General features: G+C 37.3%; 1 protein-coding gene across 1 annotated transcript in view; it reads left to right on the top strand.

Moving 5' to 3' along the window:
* Positions 1-16506, top strand: part of LOC150109090 (phospholipase D1-like) — a 558765-nt gene that overhangs the window by 358742 nt on the left and 183517 nt on the right. The window contains exon 11 of the mRNA XM_090405612.1: positions 782-873. Coding sequence (XP_090261738.1) covers positions 782-873 — 92 coding nt within the window. The remainder of the gene's footprint in view (positions 1-781; positions 874-16506) is intronic.

The raw sequence follows: 16506 nt of genomic DNA, 5'->3' as shown, positions 1-16506 counted from the left end.
TAAAATTGTGGTGTACAAAATATCTAAAGTCCTATTTATGGTGCCCTCTAATGTTGGAGAAAAAATCATTACAGCTATCTGGCAGTTGCTCTTAGGATGACAGTCTCCCAAATTTTTGGCAAATTAATGCAACCTGAACATTAATGCAATTAATGTAACCTGAACAAGTATGTTGAGGTTAGGAGAATTCTTCAAAGCCATTGCTGACTCAAAAAACAACCTTTCAGATCTGTAACAACTCCTAAATAATTAAACTAATTTTAATTAATTAGTTAAAAAACTTCACATTCGTTTTCTGGAAGAAAACGAATGTGAAGGAGTATCCAAAGCGTGCCAGTCCTGACTTGCCATAGTAATAGTAGCTAATGTATTTTTTATTCTTCTTCTTCTGGGCAGATGTTTTTTCCCAACATTAGAGGGTGCCATAAATAGGAATTTAGATCTTTTGTACACTGCAATTTTATTGTTTTATTATTATGGGCAACTCCAAGGAGTCGACAGACTCATGTCGTGTGTACAACTGTGTGTTGTGCTCTGATGATGCTGATTTGAAATTCAGCAAAATACAAGCAGTTAATAAAACATCTTTTGATTAAATTGTTTGGTGTTATTAATACCATTAAGAAATTAAGTCATGAATAACCATCAACACCTAAGCTTATCTGTTAGATCCTTAGGATTCAGTTTGATTCCCCTTTTAGTCTTCTTTCATTTTTCATTTTCTTTTAGCAATACATACTGCATTGTAAGCATCTTGTTTATTATTTTAATTTATTTTCAGTATTTTTACAGTCTAGCTGAACGAATAAGAAAAGACAGAAGGACTAATAATGAGGAGATTATAACCAAGACGAAAAATTTATGGTTAGGAAGGTTAGTGATTCTGGAGTAAATATTTTATAGTTCTTTCTGTGACGGTCTTGACTCAGTATTTATTCATTAATAATATAAACCTAGACATGATTAGAGATTTTGGTTTTTTAAGACATGAATCCCTAAAAAATGCAAGTAATTCAAATGATCACAATCCATTTATAATCTGGTACAGTGCTTATGAAAATGTGGATTACTCATAAATGTGATGTTTGATTTACTGATAAACAAGGTAACTGTGAATTCAGTCTCTCTCTCTCTCTGCCTCCCCCCCTCTCTCTCTACCCTTCCCTCTAAAAATTATAAATTCAAGATGCCAAGAAATTATATTCTTGGTTTCATCCTGTATCAAAGTGTAAGCAAACAAAGTTTGTGTGCGAAGTAACTTCACTACTGGTCTACTTGTATATAGAGGCTTAATGACTTCACATCAGTTGCTTTAGTATCTCATAATGCAAGGCAGATATATGTATAATGCTCTGCATTTTGGGAAGGGCTACTATCCACACTAGTTTTAACTTTTATTGAGGTCTCATCAATGGGAGCCACACCCAGACATGATGCCAAGGTTGAAGTAATGCAGCACAGTCTTACTACCCATGAAAACTTACAATTAGATAAAGGATGAAACCAAGAACATAATTTCTTGGCATTTTTAATTTACACCATAACAAAATGAAAAAACTTTCAACAACTATCTCTAATCCAGAGTATTTTAGTAATAAGGTATGACACCTTTTGAATACTTGTATGAGGTAATATGATTTCTGTATTACTTCATCCTTTGTATTGGTTCTGGGTCTGGTTCCCACTGAAGAGGGAAATTTGCTGAAGTGGTTTCCATGCAAGTGGTGCTACTGAAGCAGATGCTTTTTTCCTGATTTCCTGATATATGAGCAGCTTTGCTCAGTTTTAGGGTGAGCCTGTCATTTAATAGAACCAATGCTGAGTTTAATGATTCTGCGTGATTGAACAAGTTTTTGGAGAGGTAATCTTGCACTTAAACATACTTCTGTTGATGTGGGAAGTCTGCTGAAGTGGTCTTGTGGCTGCTTCGATGGATACTTTTCCCTGGGTTATTAGTGGCTTTGTTTGGGGGTAAGCTTGCCATTGGACAGAGCCACTGCTAAAGGTTCTTCTCCATGGCAAGGTGGGCCTCTCACTGAGTGGAACCACTGCTGAGTTAAATGATCCTTTGAGTCACTCAGTGTTGGGTGATCTAGGGATTGCCCAAGTTTTTGGAGACCCCCACTTCACCTTTGCAAAGGTTGAAACCAATCTGGGTAATGGCCCTTCCCATAAATATGTTCTTCTGTCAATCTATACTTTACACCACACTGCCTCTTAACCATTGCCATTATTTCCCTCTTTCATGTCTATCTTATGTGGACATATTTTCCCTGCTATCATCATCAGCACTCCTCCCTTCTTGTTCTTTCTATCCTCATGAAAAATAATGTATTCTTCTATTTCTATTTCCATTAATATGCATAATATTTGCATTCCAGCAACTATCTCTAATCCAGAGTATTTTAATAATAAGGTGTGACACCTTTTGGATACTCGTATAAGAAATTATGACTTCGATATTACTTCAACCTTAGTATCACCTCTGGGTCTAGCTTCCACCGACGAGATCTCAGTTTTTGGCAAGATAAGTACTTTGGTTTTCTTTCGTTTGCTTTTCAATTTTATTTTATTTTACTGGTGGTTTATCCCCACATTAGCACTGTTTTTTTTTTAAATAAATATTAAGATTGCAGGTAGTACAGTTAATATCTGCATTCCAGTGTTGTTGAGATGTTAAATATTCATTTAACATCTCAACAATCATTTATTAACATCTCAACCTTTCAGGATTTAACAATCCTGAAAGATTGAGATGTTAAATATTCATTTAACATCTCAACCATATCCTCTCCTCTATGGTTATCCTTTTATTGTTTTCAACAACCACTGTCATCCTTCCATAATCATTCTTCTTTTGCTAGCTACATACTGAAAGAACTTCTTGGAATTTGATATTATTAGCTAAGTCATCATGTAGAATCTGAGCGCATTGGAAACGGAGACAGTCCTCATGCTCATTCACTGACTATGAATGAGCATGAGGTATATGGGAAATTGAGTAAACTTGATGTTAATAAAGATATGGGATTTGATGATATCTCACATGTGTTTTAAGGTGAGATAAGGTAAGGTGTTTTGATATAGTTATTTAATATGAGTCTTACATTGGGCCAAGTTCCAAAGGAGTGGAAGAAAAAGAAGATTATACTGCTTCATAAGGGAGTTGACAAAACTCGAACTTATGAGAGTTGGTAAACACCTTACCAACTCTCATAAGTTGGTACGATGTTTTTATCAGATTAAAGTAGAAGTGGTTTTTTATACAGTAATGGAGATGGATGGAGAATACGAGGCCATTCCTGAAAGCTGTATAATTAGGAGGATGTGAGCAGGGGAATTAGAAGCAGGTTGTTTATTTGGAGAGTGGCAAATGATTGAAACGAGCATTGCATGAGAATTTTGCAACTTCCAAAAAAATTTTAGTGCAGTTAATGCATGGTATGATGAGCTGTATGTGACAGAGAGAGATCTCGCACATCAAGGCTTTTGCTCTGTAGAGATCTGATGATGATAATGATAATTTTTTTCTTCCTCTTTTTTTCATTTTTCATTGTTTCTTTCTTTTATATGGTTTAGTTTAACCTGCTATTCTTCTTTAAAATTTCATTTCTCCTCCTCATATGACATTTAATATTATAAGACATAAGACCTCATAAGACATTTAATATTATATTAAGAAATTTTAATAGTATTATTTTATTAATTTTTAATATTATTTTAATAATTCAATATTATATTAATATTTTTAATATTATTATATTAATATCATTATATACTATTATATTAAGAAATTTAATATTAAGACCCTGGGGCAGAGCTGACTACTACCAGGTGCGTCCCCAGGTGGTGGATCGGGGAACAGCCTTCAGATATGGAGGCTAGCTGCGATATAAGCAGAGCAATCTGGCGAATAAGCAGCCGTGGACCAACAGCGACTGAGCTATCAGGGCGTGGGGGAGCAGAAGTGGCAACTCTGTCTCACTTAAAACCTCACAAAGCCCAATGACAACTCGGTGACATGGCGAGTAGTGCCGCCATTTAAATAAGTACCTGCTGGGGTCACTGCCCCTGACATTGGGAAGCAGCATTGTCAGTACTGACACAAGGTTGAAGCCAAATGATGACGGAAAAGCTTGTGATCAGAGATTTGCAGATGGCAATATGATTATATTGTGTACGTCTGTAATACTGCAGAGCAGAAAGCAAACAGAGAAACTACTGCTCTACCTTATCTCCAGAACAACCACCATGACGAGCAAACCCTTACAATTGGCCCCAAGTTCCCGGCGTCCCTTAAATGGGACAGGGATGCGAAGAATCTCCGGGCTCAAAATGGTGTCCACTTTTAAAATTGCAACTTGGAATGTCAGAACTCTGTATGAAGCTGGCAAATTAAGAAATGCCACAAGAGAAATGAAGAGGCTGGGCATCCGGATTTTGGGAATTTGCGAGACAAGATGGCCAGGATCTGGAAAGTGTCAACAAGATAATACAACAATGTGTTACTCTGGGAATGATAAGAACAAACATCGACATGGTGTAGCTGTAATAGTAGATGAAGAAATCAATAAATCAGTACTAAATTGGATTCCATTTTCTGAAAGGATAATGCTGTTACAACTTAAGGGAAACCCCGTTAACATAAATATCATCCAAGCTTGTGCACCCACAGCTGACAAAAGTGAAGAAGATGTTGAAGAGTTTTATGAACACCTAAAAGAGATTAAAAACCTAACAAAGAAACATGATATAAACATAGTGATGGGTGATTTCAATGCAAAAGTAGGAAGAGGGGGTGATGGAGAAATTGTTGGCGAACATGGCTTAGGCACAAGAAATGACAGAGGAGATCGCCTAGTCCAGTTCTGTCAGGAAGAAGATCTAACAATAGCAAATACTTGGTTTAAACTTCCACCCAGAAGACTGTACACTTGGAAATCGCCTCAAGATAACCAACATAACATTGTCCGAAATCAAATTGATTATATACTGATAAATAAAAGATTCCACAGTAGTATAAAGAGTGCAAAGACTTATCCTGGAGCAGATATCTCATCAGACCACAATCCCATAGTTGCAGAAGTACGTCTTAGATTAAAATCAGCTAAAAAATCACAAAAGAAGAAAAAGAAAATTGATGTAGAAAAACTGAAAGACCCGAACATAAATAAAAGTGCCAAGACACAGCTTAACCTGCGATTACAACAGATTAACATAGAAGAAAATAAAAGTGTGGAATCTCTTTGGAATAGCTTAAAGAATGCCATCGTAACAACAAGTATTGAAGAAGTAGGTTGTGAATAATATAAAACAACAGGAATGGATGACAGATGAGATTCTTTCTCTTATTGATACAAGAAGAATGTACAAAAACAAAGACCTAGCCAGGTATACAGAAACACATAACATCATCAAGAAAAAAAATAAAAGAAGCCAAGGAAAATTGGATGAAAAATTTATGTACTGAAATTGAACTGCTTCAGAAGAAACATGATAATTTCAATCTGTATAAGAAAATCAACGAAATTTCCAGAAAACTGAGGAAAAAGCAAATAGTGTCTCTAAGAGACGAAAATGGAAAAATAGTTCTAGAAGAAGAGAATAAAGCACAGATTTGGATAAAATATGTAACAGAACTTTTCAATGATACTAGACAGAAGCCTATAAATATAAAAGATAACATTCAAGGACCAGCAATCATGAAATGCGAAATAGAGAATGCTATACGAACAAGTAAAACAGGAAAAGCCAGTGGACCAGATGGTGTGCAAACAGAATTTTTAAAATTAATAGAACCAGATAACATCAAACTTCTTGAAAAACTATTTAATGAAATATATGAAAGTGATGAATTTCCATCAGATTGGCTCAAATCTACATTTATCACTATCCCAAAGAAACCCAAAGCGAATTCCTGTGGTGACTTCCGACTTATTAGTCTAATGAGCCAAACATTAAAAATATTTTTGAAAGTAATTCAGAATCGCATTTATAGAAAAAGTGAAGAAACTCTAAGTGAAACACAATTCGGCTTTCGGAATGGTTTTGGTACTAGAGAGGCCCTTTTCTGTACCCAAATATTGATACAAAAATGCATAGAAAAACAGAAATCTGTCTTTATGTGTTTCATAGATTTTGAAAAAGCATTCGACAAAGTCAGACACACTAACTTAATAGAAGTCCTTCAACAAACAAGGCTAGACGAACAAGACATAAGACTAATAACAAATCTGTATTGGAATCAGTCAGCTACTGTTCAATTAGACAACATTACCACCAGTGATATTAACATCAAAAGAGGAGTGAGACAAGGATGTGTGCTCTCCACTCCTGTTCAACATATACGCAGAGGTAATCTTTAAAAAAGCATTGGAAGAATGTCCAGAGGGAATCACAATAAATGGAAAGATTGTTAACAACCTACGATATGCAGATGACACCGTGCTAATTGCAGATAACATTATGGATCTCCAAAAACTCATTGACAGAGTATACATAGAAAGCCAAAGAATGGGAATAAATATAAACATCAACAAGACAAAATACATGATCATCAGCAAACATCCAGCCTCATCAATGAAACTGACACTCAATGGGAAAAATATTGATCAAGTGTCAAGATATAAATATCTTGGTTGTTGGCTTAATGAACGGTGGGGTCCAGAAATAGATATAAAGACAAGGATTGAAGTTGCACGGTAGTCCTTCATGAAAATGAGAACACTATTCTGCAATAAAGACCTAAACATGGAAGTCAGATGCCGAATGCTGAAATGTTACGTGTGGTCTATTCTGCTCTATGGAGTTGAAACATGGACATTGAAAGTGACAACCATCAAGAAAATCGAAGCCTTTGAGATGTGGCTATACAGAAGAATGCTAAAGATATCATGGGCAGAAAAAATTACCAATGAAGAGGTCTTAAAATCCATTGGCAAAGCTAAACATCTTGTTCAAATAATCAAGAAACGAAAAACATCATATCTTGGCCACATCATGAGAAACAGCAAATACCAACTTCTACAAACTATTTTGGTAGGAAGAATTGATGGCAAAGGAACTAGAGGAAGAAAAAGAATATCATGGTTTGACAACATCAAGATGTGGACAGGAAAGAGCAGTGCACAACTGCTCAGATTAGCACAAGACCGCAGTTTGTTCTCCAAGATGGTCGCTGACCTTCGATAGAAGATAGCACAATAATAAGAAGAAGAATATTAAGACATATAGTTGACAAATTATGGGAATATAACAAAGATCTGTATTTAAGTTTTGTAGGTCTGGAAAAGGCATATGGCAAGGTGCCAAGAGAAAAGCTATTCAAAATGCTACAGTGTATGGTGTCAATGGGAAATTATATCAAGCAATACTTTGTCTTTATTTGAGTTGTAAGTCAGCAGTTAGCATTGAAGGAAGTACAGGAAGATGGTTTAATGTTAAATCTTTAATGTTAAATTTTCATTATCTATATGGATCACATTATGAAGGAAAGTGGTATATCAAAATTGAAGATGTTAATCTCAGCTCTTTACTTTATGCAGATGATGTTATACTTCTAATTAAATCTGGTACAAGTCTGCAAGATTCCTTGACTAAATTGAATGACTGTTGTAATAGAGATGGCATGAAGGTCAGCAGTAACAAGACAAAGACAATGAAAATATGTAGAAGCATTGAAAATATCAACTGCATCATGAATGGAAAACCTATAGAACAAGTAAAACATTTCAGCTACTTAGGCCGATTTTTAGTGAAGATGGTAAATTGAATATGGAAATAGACAACAGAATCAACAAAGCTGATATGGTAGGAAGTCAGCTGAATAAATTTATATGGAATAAGAGAGAAATTATTCAAAATACTAAATTAGCTGTATACAAGACAGTATTCAAGCCAATTTTAACTTATGGATCTGAGAACTGGGTTAGAAATAAAACACTTAACCAAAGACTAGAGATTGCAGATATGAGAGTCCTGAGAAAGATTAGGGGCATGAACAGATGGCATCAATGGCTATATCATATTAAAAATGAGGATATTAGGAAAGAACTTGACATTGTTAGCATTCAGGAATGTGTTAATAAAGCTAATCTCAGGTGGTATGGTCACTTAAACAGAATGGGAGAGAAAAGAATAGCAAAACAAGTATTCTCTTCCAGGTTGGAAGGAAAAGACCCAGAGGAAGACCAAAATACAGGTGGATTGATAAGAAAAGGTTATATGCCGAATTACAAAGTAGGAAATTATGACCAACTGAAGAGCATGCTAGATTCTGTCTCATGGTTGCTAGTTAGAAAGGTAAACATTATTATTATTATTATTTATATGGATACTCCTTGGAGTCAAAAGACTCACCATGGGAGGCTCACTCTATCCATTAACACAATACATATCACACATCTCTTTAAAACCTATTCACTGTTGGGATTTTCTCACATCTACCTCTGGCTATAAATACTATTCATTTACCACTTCCCAAGTAAAGACCCAAGTGTATCCTTACTAACACCTCTTGGACACCTCTAACCTCTTAGACAACTTTCAAGTGTGATTTCCTGTTTTTCCCATTCAACCCATGTATTGAAATATTTTTCTGTGTCAATCTTATCCCTCTAGTAACTTTAAGTTAAAAATGCGAAGAAATTATGTTCTTGGTTTCATCCTTTATCCAAGGGTAAACAAACAAAGTTTGCACATGAAGTAACTTCACGATAGGGCTACTTGTATATAGCCCTACTTGTATTAGAGACTAATGACTTCACATCAGTTGCCTTATCATCCCATAATGCAAGGCACATATCCATACAGACATGTATAATACTATGCATTATGGGAAGGGCCACTGACCAGACTAGTTTTGCCCTTTATTGAGATATGTTAAAGTGCAGAGTTACCTCTCCAAATGAGTGATCTACAAAATCACTCTAACCTCACTAAGTGACCCTAAAAGAACACTACTAAACGCATTAGTCCTGCTGAATTAGTCCATGATGGAAAACTTAGCAGTGGTTCCACCCTATAACTGGCAAAAATCTGTCACCAAGTAGAATCTCTTTCTACTCCCCCAGGGCTACTTGTGTATAGAGGCTAATGACTTCACATCAGTCGCCTTAGCATCTAATAATACAAGACATATCCTTACAGACATGTATAATGCTATGCATTATGGGAAGGGACACTCCCAGACTAGTTTCGACCTTTATTGAGGTATGTTAAAGTGCAGCGATATCTCTCCAAAAACACTGAGTGAGCTATAAGATCACTCTAAACCTCTCATCAGTGAAAGCCAGACCCAGAAGAGATACCAAGGTTGAAGTAATGCAAGTCATATGTTTCCTATATCGATATTTTCCCATATATTGATGGGCTAGATGTTGCACTGATATGATCGTCGGCTTGTCGAGAGCTCCTGAAAAGATTAGTAGTATTTTGTGTTATCATTGGCAATTTTACTAGAATTTTACATAGTATTGTTTGCTTTTTGTTTCTTGGTGTGTCTGTGCAATTTTTGTGTGTTTTCTGTGTTATTTTAATTATTATTTTTAAGATAAGATAGCGTACATATGCCACCGATAAAAAAAAATGGCAGCCAGGTCACCATGAGTTTTGATGTAAACGAATTTATGCAATGTGCTGTCGGTGAGATGTATGCTTTGCGAAGAGCGGTGGGAGTCTGGTTAGATGGTGATGGTGGAGTTAATATGTGCAGAAAGTGTAAGGAGAATGTGGATCTCAAGCGTGTTTCAGGTGGCGAGAGTGATATGGTTAACAATATGCAGAATGTAGCAAATGACGGTGTGATAGAGAATTGCGAGGTAGTGCCAGATAGGTGTGAGAGCGTTGTTGAAAGTGTAAATGAAGGCAGAAATACAGAACGAATGGATGATTTGATTGATAATGAAAATGGTGAGATAAATGCGAGTAGTGAAATCGCACATTTGAATGGAGCGATACACAGACCAAAAAGGCAACTGGAGCATATGGAAAAATGTGTGCTGAACGTACCGACTAATAAACGGTGAAAGTCTGTGACGACAAATAATAGAATGTTCGTAAACGTCAATAAAATGAAGGAGCAAGTCCTGTATGGGAATTCGCTATTAAGAGGTGTGATAGTTGAGAGTTTGATGAAATCGTACCAGCCGGGTGCAAACATAAAGGACATCAGCGAATCTACTCGAGTGCAAAAACAGAGGGTGAAAGAGATGATAATCGTGGCAGGAACAAATGATTTGAAAGAAGACAAAATGGAAATGATAGAGGATGTGAGGGAATTACTTGAGGTAGCAAAAGAGAAGAGTGAGAGAGTTAGGATGGTGAGTATTTTACCGCGGTATGACAGTGAAGTGTTTAGAAGGAGGGCCATAATTGCCAGTGACTTTATGCGTGGGTTATGCATGGAGAGTGTTGTGGAATTTGTGGATGTCTGGAATGAGTTCGATGGGCGAAAGGATTTATATAAGACGGATGGGTTACATTTGAATGGAGTATGTATGGAGGCTTGAATTGATGAATGATGTGGAAGTGACTGTACAGCCTCAGGGAAACTAGATTTATTATTATTATTATTAAGTTTGGGGGGGGGAGTAGATATGCAGACTTTAGGGAGGCAGTTGAGTGCATGAATAAGTATAATATGCCCGAGCGAGTATGAAGGACAACAAATCAGAATGGGATAGTTAGTATAAGGCATCAAAGTAGGGATGGGACTAATGGGCTTCTGCAATTCACGTACACTAATGCCAGGAGTATTAGGAACAAGAATGAAGAGTTTTTGGCCTTGGTTGGCACTTCCAGGCCACAGGTTGTTGGTATTAGTGAAACATAGCTGACAGAAGATGATAAAGCTATTGGGATTGAATGCGACGGGTATAGTGTGTTCAGGAGTGATAGGGAGAATAAAAAAGGGGGAGGAGTGTTATTGATGATAGCTGATGAGTTGCAGCCAAGGAGTATAGAAGTTGAACTGCAGGATAGAGAAAAGAGCACATTTGAGGCTGTTTGGTGTGAGATAGAATCTAGCAGAACAAAATATGCAATTGGGTGCTGCTATAGACCAGGTGATGGAATATATGGTGGGGATAGTGTGCATAGGCAAATAGAAGAAATGAGTAGAAGGAGGGTAATTATTATGGGTGATTTCAATTATGGTAACATTGACTAGAAAGAGGAGAGGGCACATGGGAGGAAGGAATTGGATTTTATGCAGTTATTAAGGGACAACTATCTGCGACAGCATGTGGTGGAAAATACCAGGGGGGGCAGAGAGTGCTTGACCTAGTAATTGCAACTGAGAATGTGGCTGTAACGAACATGACCATGTTGCCACCAATTGGTGAGAGTGACCATAAGGTCATGGGAGGTGGCTAAAGGAGTGGAATTTACAATTAAGACAGCGTACATGTGGAATTACCGGACTGGTAAGTATGACAAGCTTAGGTGTGTGTGCTTGGCTCAGTGCCATGGCATGTAAAACTTCAAGGGCTGGATGTTGATAGTGCATAGGAGGTGGTTAAGAAGTGTTTGCAGGAGGCAATGGTTGACTGTAAACCAAGAGTCTGAATAATAAATCAAGTAGGGGTTAAATGGATGAATAACACTATTAAGCTTGAGCTGCAAAAAAAAGAAACAATTGTGGAGGGAATTTATGGAGAAAGAAAACCAGCAGGCGCAGGAACAGTATAAAGCTCAGGCCAGGATGGTAACAAGGGTGGTAAGAAAAGCAAAAGCAGATTACGAAAGAAAATTGGCCGTGCAGGCTAAAGAGAATCCCAAACAGTTTTTTCAGTATGTTGCAAGTAAAAGGAAAAATGTTCATGGCAGAATGATCTTAAAAAATACTGAGGGTAGGGAGGTAACCGAATCAGTCGATATAGTGGAATTACTGAACGAGCACTTTGCAAGAGTATATCATCCAGGTGGTGACATTGCAGGAATGGAAGAACCAACAGCTTATACTGGAATTGTGATAAACGAAGTAGAGGTAACTAGTCTATTACAGAACCTCAATGTCAATACATCTGTGGGATTGGATGGTATACCAGCTCGTGTCGTATGTGAAGCGGCTAAAGAATTGTCAGTGCCCTTGACCATTTTGTTTAATTTAAGCCTCGGGTCTGGGTCAGTCCCAAGGGGGTGGAAAGAGGGGAAAATAGTTGCGCTGCATTAAGTTGGTTTCAAGGCTGCCGTTGAAAATTACCGACCAATCAGCATAAAAGGAATCATTATCAAGGTCTTGGAGAAAATAGTCAAGAGGAAAATACAAGATTGGATAGAAGAAAATGGGATACTGTATGGGGGACAGCATGGTTTTGTGAAGGGTAGATCATGCCTCAGTAACTTGCTCATGTTCTATAACACAGTGACGGCTGAACTGGATAAGGGTAACGGGTTTACAGTGATTCTACCGGACCTTGCTAAGGATACCGCATGGAATTCTAATCAGTAAAATGCAGCATATGGGGATGGATATAGGATTGGTGAGATGGATAGGAGGGTGGTTGACGGACAGATATCAGAGAGTAGTTTATTCAGGAGTAGAGTCCAAAAGACAGGGATCTGTTTTTGGACCACTGCTGTTTAATTTGTTCATTAATGATATAGGAAAGGATCTGAGAGGAACAGTTCATTTGTTTGCAGATGATGCAAAGTTGGGTAGGGCAATAGTGAATGCAGATGATGTCAAAATTTTGCAAGATGATTTGGATAGAGTGGAGGTCTGGGCTAAGGAGAATGGATGCCAATTTAATGTGGCAAAATGTAAGGTTATACATTTTGGGGTGAAAAGATTAGGCAGTTCCTACATTGGTGGAACTGTACTCCAGGAAATTGATGAGGCACGAGATCTAGGAGTGTTGGTGGATAAGGAGTTGAAGTTTAGGGGGCACATTGCAAAAGTGGCCAAATCAGCTCATCAAATCACTTGGTTGCTGAAGAATACGTTGACAAGCAGGTTATAGTTCTTCTGTATCGAGCCTTGATAAGACCCCATCTTGATTACTGTGCCCAGATTTGGTCACCTAGGTTTCTTCTCGATGGGGAAGAGGTTGAGAGGATCCAGAGGTGAGTGACCAAGATGATAGCAGATCTGTGGAATGAACCTTATGAGAACAGGTTGAGGATTTGTGGGTTGCAAAAATTGGTTGATAGGTGGAGGAGGGGAGATATGATTGAGACATTCAAATTACTGAAGGGTTTCTATGAAAGTAATTCAGAAGATAGTTTTGAGAACAGGGCTGGTTGTGGGAGGACCAGGGGACATCCATGGAAACTGGGAAAAAGTGTGGTTAGTAAAGGTGTTAGAGCTGGGTTGTTTACTTTTAGAGTGATGAATGAGTGGAATGGGCTGCCAGAGTCTGTGGTGGATGCTGTGACAGTGAATGAGTTTAAGGCGAGGTATGATAGATACTGTATGAATGTCGAATAGTTGTGATGAATATGATTTGGGGCCTCCCTCTATGAGTCTTATGACCCCCTAGAGTTGCCCATAATAATAATAATATGATGACTTCTGCATTACTTATGTGCTAATATACACTGGATTAGATCTAGTTGTTTTTTCACTTGGTTATACTATAAGTTAAAAATACCAAGACATTTTATTATTGGTTTCATCCTTTATCCAAGTGTAAACATCTGCAACTGCAAAGTTTCTGAGCAAAGTAACTCACGACTGGGCTACTTGTGTATAGAGGCTGACTTCACATCAGTTGTCTTAGCATCCATAATGCTAGGTGCATATCCTTATAGACATGTAGAATGCTATGAATTATGGGAAGGGCCAATACCCAGACCAGTTTTGACCATTATTGACATGAAAAAGTAAAGGGGGTGTTCATCATAGGCTTAGTGTAGTTAGTATAGTGGTGCAAGAGAGCTTGATAGTATTAAGAGAAAAAAAAGAAAGGCAGATAGTATGAGAACTAGAGAAAAAGGCCTCCACTCTTTTATATCTTATAGGCAAAACTATAGAATAACATGCATGCCACAGTAAATAACTTTTTTATTATGTAAATATTTTGTCTTATGTATCATAAGACATCATCAGTACAACTAACGAACAACAATAGAAATTGAATTCAAAAATGGTGTGCACATGCTTAAATTGGAATCTATCTACGTATACATTTGTGTGTTCATGGGTTACAAACTACTGGGCTGAAATTAAAATTACTTAAACTAAATTAAAATATAGCAGATAAATTATTGACTTCAACTGAGGACAACAATTTTCCAAACTTTTGAAATAGTGAGACAGTCATTTCAATTAAGATTAAGTCTATGAAGTAATGCTTCAGCACTTTCTTTATATAAACATTCATGTTTATATGTGGATCTATGTAGTAACTTGGCATTTTGCCATTGGATCCTGTGGCTAGCATTTTCGATTTCATGTTGTACAAGCCCAGATTTGCGAAGTTCCATAAGGCAGATGTGCCTACATACAGAGATATGTTTATTTATAGATCTTCTTGTTCATAGTAAGACAAGTTACACGAACATGGTGCTTTGGTGTATGCCAGGTAGCATCATTGGAGGGAGTTTGTCTTTTGGAGAAGGTAGTAAGTTGTGAATTTGTTTGATGGGTTTGTAGATAGCAATGAGTAGATATTTTCTCATAATTTTTGCCACACATTCAGAGATGCCTTTAATATATGGTAACCCTTTCCACATGTTTTCTAAATTTCCACATGTTGAGCAACTTCCCAGGACAAGACTGCATGGTCACTTTCCCCGATCAGAGCTAGAGTTGCTATTGCAGTTGTAGTAGCAACTCTACCTCTGATAGATCTTTTGATGTTGTTACCAGATCCAACACATCCTAAACTCTGGTCCCTTCCATCACATGCTATTTCAGGTAATTATCCCTTAGTAACTGTATAAATTCCATTTCCATTTTGCCATATATTGTTTTCTCCTTCCAGTCTATATCAGTTAAAGTCTCCCATGGTAATTTCTTGGCCCAGTTATTGTGCTAATCTGCGATGCATGTCATCCAATATCTTCTGGACCCCAAAGTCTGTATCAGCAACTAACAATATATTTTGTCCAGTTGCCTTTATCTCACACCAGACAACCTCAAATGAAATATTTCCCTCAGATCCTTAACTTCTATTTTTATTGGTTGAAGTTTTCAGCTATCAATAATAATACCCCTACTCCTGCCCTGTTTCCTCTATCTTCTCTGAAAATGCAATATCCATTACATTCTTTCCTTGTAACTACGTCATTCTCTGACAACCAGTTCTTGCTGATGCCAGTTATTTTTGGCCAAGTTGAGTTGACCAAATGCCAGAAACACCTCTCTTTTATTTCTGATACTTTGGGCATTCATGTACATGCATTTCAACATTCTCTTGGGCCCACAGTTACCCTTACATAATGTCATTACCTCCCCATTCAGATGAGCCTTCATAGCTCAGTTGGTATAGACAAAGACTTTTGGTCAGAAAGACCTGGGTTCAATTCCCATCCATGACGTGAGGAACCTTTATCTGGTCTCTTTCCACTAAAGGTGAGTTAACCTTTCTCATATGGAGGTGGAGGGTTTTTCACCTGGAAACTCGGGTTTTTCATCCCTCAAAACAGACAACCAGCCAGAAGAACATGTGCAATTTACAGACAAGAATACTTGGAGACATAGGGGGTAACCACCTTATCCTTGTATTACCGTTGAGAAATCCAAGGATACTTGGAAGGCCATGGGTGCTTAAGTGCCTGTTAAAAGCCACTGATGATGATGCCCATTCAGATTTAAAACCTGTGAAACTGCACCCAGCTCTTCGTAATCATTCCTGTGCTCATATCTATCCAATGGGTAGTTCCACACAGTCATTCCCCCACTTACATCATTTATCCCAGGGGGGGGATGTGGCTAGACACATGCTTGATTGCTTCCCCCTAATATCTTTAGTTTCCCTGGTTTTGCATTTCCACATTCTCATTGAACAACATTTTCTCCAATCACCTAACTCCAAAACCATTTAAGTGCAGTCTATCAAGGATATACAGGTCCTTACATCCATCAAATTCACTCGACGCATTTATAAACCGTATGCCATTCCTCCTGCATAATCTTCTCATTGATTCATTGGCAATCATGACCCTTCTTCTCAATTCTGTCCTATCATACAGAGGCAGCAGACTCACAATCTCTACTTTCTTACTCTTCATTTTTTCCTCTTCTAACAACTCTTTCATATCTTCTCATTGCATATTTCTCACCTTTCAAATCATTTGTGCCTGCCAAAAAAAGTAATTCATTCGCTTCTTTCTTCTGCGAACATAAAGCTTCACTAACATCCTTTATCTTTGCACCTGGAAAATATGTTTTATCGCTATTTCATATGACATTATCTCTTTTCTCCAAATTTCTCACACTTTCTATGCTTTTTCCCATTCACTCTTTCTTTCATTCTCTATCCTTCTGTATTACATGCCAATGATTTCATCCACTTAATCCCTATTTGGTTAATCCTCCTGAAAAATTATTAAATGATGCAA

This window comes from Typopeltis vanoorti, chromosome 2 (assembly GCF_054136105.1).
Source record: "Typopeltis vanoorti isolate ZY-2024b chromosome 2, IOZ_Tvanoo_1.0, whole genome shotgun sequence".
Taxonomy (NCBI): domain Eukaryota; kingdom Metazoa; phylum Arthropoda; class Arachnida; order Uropygi; family Thelyphonidae; genus Typopeltis; species Typopeltis vanoorti.
The sequence above is the reverse complement of the archived record's forward strand: the minus strand, read 5'-3'. Positions and strand labels throughout refer to the sequence as shown.